Raw genomic sequence first — 6,000 nt, 5'->3', positions numbered from 1 at the left:
TACCTCAGAGGTGGCTACCCTGTGAGTAATGTCTGTATAATTGACCAGATAGATGCTTCTATGAATATAAAGCACTCCAGTTTCCATTGGATACAATGGAACCACAAATAAACCTTTTTTTGTTTGTAGCCAAGGCTATGAAATGTGCAGGTCTATCTGATGTATATTTTTGGCATATACATTGATGTTTTCAGAGTACAGTATATTAGGAGGTAGGTCTCACTCTCATGAGGAGTCTGCTTAGCATTTAGATAAATTGGTGAAACATAAATGTCACCTGTTGTTTTTTTTTCTGAGAAATAAAAGTATTCTTTCTTTGTAATTAAATTTTTATCCTAAACATTTATTAATGGTGCTCAATTCCCAAGCCAGCTTTAAACAAAACAAAACAAAACAAACCTCTAGATGAATGTAAGGAAACCTTTAGAATTGCCCCTAATACCTCATGTTCCTGTTTTTCTAATTGTAAACACAAACAATTAGGCTGGAGAAATGTTCAATATATTGTAACATACTCGAAAATCAGTGACTTGGAGGCTGAAACAGGGCTAAACACCACGTTTACTGGCACTGACAAGTGCACGAAATGTAACAAATACATTAAATAAACAGCTGTGTGCTGCCACAGTAATTGTAAGGTTTGCTGTTGGCCACAACAACACTGTAACTAATTTGGATACTCTAATCCACACGGAGCTCCTTCACAGTTTGTGTCCATTCACCAAGACAGCACAAACATTGCCTCCCCAGTCTTATAACCCTTGCTAGCCCCCCCACCCCCCTTAATTCTTAAACCTACAGTAATGTTATATTGGCACACCATGGCTACCTTGTTAAAAAAAAAAAAAAGAAAACATCTGTAAATGTAGTTATTTCTTCACTTTCCAGAATATATATTCACTGACTGGCACAACACTTAAACACTGATCTTACATTAAATATATTGCCTCTGCAAGTATTTGGCCCCAACCCCCACCTGTGTCTCTCACTCAAATTCTATGCAGCACAGACTGTAATACCTGCTGTACATTAAGTTATATTACTTCATGTGCAGCAGGTATTACAGTCTGTGATTTCTATAGACTCTCTCCAGACCACAGTAATATATAAATATTACTGGGGTGTGGAGAGTCTAGAAATCAGTGGTCGCAGCGCATCCTCCATCTTAGTCAAAGGAAGGACTTGTACATTATGAATAAATATTAGGGCACAAATGTTTTCAGACAGAAAAAAAATCCTTTAGAATTAAAAATATACATTTAAAAAAAAACTCTGCCCATTTCTTCCCCTCTGATTACGCCGAGCAGAAACGTGAAACCTCTAGATCTGGAGGGAAAACCTCTGAACCGGTGTATAACGGTTTTCTATCTAAGCAAAACGTTTACATATTGTTCTATCTAACAGATTTATCTCACAAAGGAGAAACTGGGAGAATAAGGGTTATTTTTTCAAAGTACACTTCATTTACGCCTAAACAAAGAAAGAATGTAAAACTAACACCTAAAACGTAAAAAAGTTTGCCAGAACATCACCCCATTGCCGTATTATGAAGAGAAGTGCTGTGAACTGCTGTGAAGCCCGCTGTGGGCGGAGGAACTTGCCACTACTTTCCGGCAGTCAACGCGCAGGTTTGAACAAACAGCGGCTACAGGCAGCTAGCTGCAAGAGAGACAAGGAAAGTGGAGCAGGAACTGTACTTGCAAACCTGGCCCACTGGCAAAAACCCAACGCACCAGAGGTTTGTAAAGAAAATATGGTGACCACTTGGGAACTTTATGCTAACTCTTAAATGTACTCTTTGTTGATGTCTTTTTTGTTTGTGTATTTCAGCACGTCTCCGGCCTGCCATTCTACTTCAGATTAGACTGTACCTGCCTGAGTGCTATGCTGTTGCCAAGGTAACTGAGTAACTGTCAAAACTTGTACACACTTGTCGCATCTTTGAACTACATTTATTATTATCACTTAGTACACAAATGCGGCTTTACCTTTAGGCAAGTGGTCTACATGTACAAAACATGCATGGAATTAAAACTACAGTTTCGATCTATTTTGGAATCCGCACATCATGTGCTGACAGTTTACCGTTTGTTTACAAAACAAAGGTTTGCTGGTTTGGGTATTTAGTTGTATTGTTTGACGAGATTTTTAAATATGATATTGGGCCATTCTAAATAGCAATGTTTAACTTAAGGATATAGTCGTAGTCGGTTTTGTCAATTAGATGACATTTTTTTTAGTTTCACATATAAACAAAATCTGCTTAAGGATACCGGTGTAGGGCCAGAAAGCGGTACCTCGTCAGAATATGTAAGCGTACCCGTTCAACGCCAGAAAATGGTACGCTGTCAGTGCTGCGATTGACAACTGCACAAATCACTACGAACCAGACAAACTGTAGTTCACCCACAAAATCGGATGTGTTTACAGATTTACAGAACCAGATTTGTTGCTCATCAGTTAACACATAAATTTGATTAATTGTGAATATATATATATATATATATATATATATATATATATATATATATATATATATAATATAATATATAAATTTTTAAACAGAGCTTTAAGGGCCAAAATCAGTACATCATACTAAGAATCATTTGCGTGCGCCAGGGCAAGCGCAGTACATGGTGTACCACGTTTTAACACATACCATAATATAACACCACACCGGTAGCTTACTAACTTTACACTAATAAATATGCAGTGCATAGTGCTACACTTCAGTGCATTTCCAATGTGTTTTTATGACCATATTGAAATTCTGTTGATTGTTCCTAATGTCTGCACTGAACTTTCTTCAAGTGCTCTGTGAACCTGAGTGACCAAAAAGTTGAAACATGGCTTCAAAGAAAAGTGAGCAGGCTCACGTTTTGCTGCTGGAAGAAGAAGTCAGGAACCTGTCGGAGGAACTTGCACAATGTCAGGTGAGATCAGCAGTACTCTTGTCCTTTCTCATGCAGCTGTGCACGTAGTTCTCAAAGTCCATAGATTTGGCTGTGTAACAAATGTTGCTGCCCCCTCTTTCTTCTTTTGGTTTGGTTTTGTTTTATGCTTGTGTTTTACTATATACACCAATATGAAATATATTTCAAGGCTATTGCTGTAGATGAAAAGGTACCTGATGACTTCATCTATTGCAGTTCAAAGTCAGTAGTGTGACCTACAAAAATGTACTAGAATGCAGTAGTTTATCTCTGGTGTTGTATTTATTTTTTAAAATCTGTAAATAGGTCTCTTATTATAATTTGAATACATGTAGTTCAATAAAACAAATGGTTACATAAGGTAGGCCCCTGAACCCAATTTAGATATAGGCTTAAATATGAAATGTATTTCTGATGCTATGTAATCTAAAACTCGGTATTCTCTGATACCATTATTGTATGTTTTTCATTTTTCTATCTTTTCTGTCATAGTATATATGCTGCCATTTATTATGCTTAAAAGAGGCATGCTGTGTGCTGGCTATCTATTGTTTTCTGACTAGAGAGCATAACTGATTGCAAGGTAGTGTCTGTGTCAATGTATAAGTGACAGGCTGCCAGAGGAATCCTTCTTTAGCTTACCTATTGGTGAATGCTGGCAGATTTTGGCTCTAGTGTGCTTTTAAATCATAATTCGCTTCACACAGTAAGGACAGTGTGTGAGATCTTTTATTTTTACCCTTTTATTGCACTCTGTACATTCAGCCCGTGGACTATCAAGATCAGCCTGTCATTTCCTAAATTATTTATTAGACGTTTTTTAATCTGGTTTAAAACCTATTTAATTGGAGACCAGTAGACCCCAGTGAACGCAGTGACTTTAATCTTATGATGACGTGCACGCAGTTTAACAGATAATTTAAATTCAGATCAATCGGAAGAAGTCCCTGTCTTTTAATGTTAAAAACTGTGTAGTTTTAGATGTTTCTCATTAAATGTAATACAGTTAAGACTATCTGAATTTGAATTGGAAATTTAGCAGACTTTCTGCAGTATGACTTTCTCTGTGAAAGTTGTGTCTCCATATGACTTTATCAGTAAAACCTTTTTTATTACAATTTTCTTAGTTTAGGCCACCAAACTTTTAATTTCATCAGAAAGTTTCATGCTTTTAACAGCAGTCCTTAGCTACTGATTTGACTACTGAAATCTTCTATGGTTTGCATCACATACATCAGCTCATGATTTTGCTTTGTATACTGATTACAGTTTGTTAAAATGATGCTGTTTCAATGAGATCTACCTGTATGTTAATGATCTAAACAGTGGTGGATCGAAACACCATTGCTCTTCCATCTAAGGTTTTCCTATGGGATTTGTTGACACATTTATAGACCCCTTTAAGTTATTGCATGTTAATATGGCCACAGTTCATTTCAAAGAGGTGATTACATTAGAAACAACAGCATCACAATTGATGGAGAGGGTTCTTCAGTTGGGGTTGGAAAGGTTCTTTTCACAACAGCAGCTCAAAGTGGTGAAGTGATTTTTTTAATTTATTTTTTTAATATAATGTTTTCATTCACAGGCAGATAAAGAGTTTGTCTGGTCTTTGTGGAAGCGCCTTCAAGTTGCCAACCCAGATCTGACACAGGCAGTGAGTTTGGTTGTGGAAAGGTGAGTTGCTGACCAGTACTGGCTCAAATTTGATATGTTGTGCTATTAAATTACATCTGTCTATATAGATATTGGTTACATAACTATAACATGCTATGAAATTTAATCCAGGCCAAATGCCACCTACTACCACCATCTCATAAACCATCCACTTTAACCTGTGACTTAAGATGGCTGTCATCTTGGAGTCAGGTGACTTTGTTTTCCGGATGATTAAGACACAATTGTATAATGTGATTATCTTGGTTAAGTTTGATTGTGGATATAGTACAATAAAAAATGTACCCTTTTGTGACACTTATTTTGCAGAGGTGCCAGTATTGGGTCCACTGCTATTCCTAATCTACATTAATGACTTAAGATTCTGGTATAGTAAGCAAACTTGTTAAATTTGCAGACGACTCAAAAATAGGAGGAGTGGCAAACACCGTTGCAGCAGCACAGGTCATTCAAAATGATCTAGACAGCATTCAGAACTGGGCAGACATAGCAAATGACACTTAATAGAGAAAAGTGTAAGGTACTGCATGCAGGCAATAAAAATGTGCATTATAAATATCATATGGGAGATGCTGAAATTGAAGACGTAATCTATGAAAAAGACCTAGGAGTTTATGTTGACTCAGAAATGTCTTCATCTAGACAATGTGGGGAAGCTATAAAAAAAGGCCAACAAGATGCTCGGATATGTAGTGAAAAGTGTTGAATTTAAATCAAGGGAAGTAATGTTAAAACTTTACAATTGGTCGTGCGCCGCCCGGGGGGGAGGGCTTAGGTCAGCCAGGGTGTTCTTGGCTCACCGCACACCAACGACCCCTGTAGTCTGGCCGGGTGCCTGCGGGCTTGCCTGTAAGCTGCCTGTAAGCTGCCCAGAGCTGCGTTGTCCTCCGACGCTGTAGCTCTGAGGTGGCTGCACGGTGAGTCTACAGTGTCAAAAAAAGCGGTCGGCTGACGGCACACGCTTCGGAGTACAGCGAGTCAGTGCGGAGGTGGTAGCGGTGAGCTGAGCCTAAAAAAAAATAATTGGATATGCCAAATTGGGAGAAAATAATAAAATAATTGGCGATTTACTAAATTTAAAAAAGAAAAAAAAAATTCTGAGTTTAAAAGGCATGTAATATGCAGACAGGCTTAAAGAATTGAATCTATTCAGTCTTGAACAAAGAAGACTATGCAGCGATCTAATTCAAGCATTCCAAATTCTAAAAGGCATTGACAATGTTGACCCAAGGGACTTTTTTGACCTGAAAAAAGAAACAAGGCCCAGGGGTCACAAATGGAGATTAGATAAAGGGGCATTCAGAACAGAAAATAGGTGGCACTTTTTTACACAGAGAATTGTGAGGGTCTGGGACCAACTCCCCAGTAATTGTGTTGAAGCTGACACCCT

The 6,000-nt window shown here is 37.8% G+C and overlaps 1 protein-coding gene across 1 annotated transcript in view; it reads left to right on the top strand.

Moving 5' to 3' along the window:
• The first annotated feature begins 1,602 nt into the window (after positions 1-1,602).
• cntln (centlein, centrosomal protein) overlaps positions 1,603-6,000 on the top strand; it is a 158,815-nt gene continuing 154,417 nt past the window's right edge. Inside the window, exons 1-4 of the mRNA XM_059031625.1 lie at positions 1,603-1,738; positions 1,831-1,898; positions 2,812-2,933; positions 4,522-4,610. Of these exons, the coding sequence (XP_058887608.1) occupies positions 2,847-2,933; positions 4,522-4,610 (176 nt within the window). The 5' untranslated portion in view covers positions 1,603-1,738; positions 1,831-1,898; positions 2,812-2,846. The remainder of the gene's footprint in view (positions 1,739-1,830; positions 1,899-2,811; positions 2,934-4,521; positions 4,611-6,000) is intronic.

The sequence above is a fragment of the Acipenser ruthenus genome, chromosome 1 (genome assembly GCF_902713425.1).
Source record: "Acipenser ruthenus chromosome 1, fAciRut3.2 maternal haplotype, whole genome shotgun sequence".
Lineage (NCBI taxonomy): Eukaryota > Metazoa > Chordata > Actinopteri > Acipenseriformes > Acipenseridae > Acipenser > Acipenser ruthenus.
The sequence above is the reverse complement of the archived record's forward strand: the minus strand, read 5'-3'. Positions and strand labels throughout refer to the sequence as shown.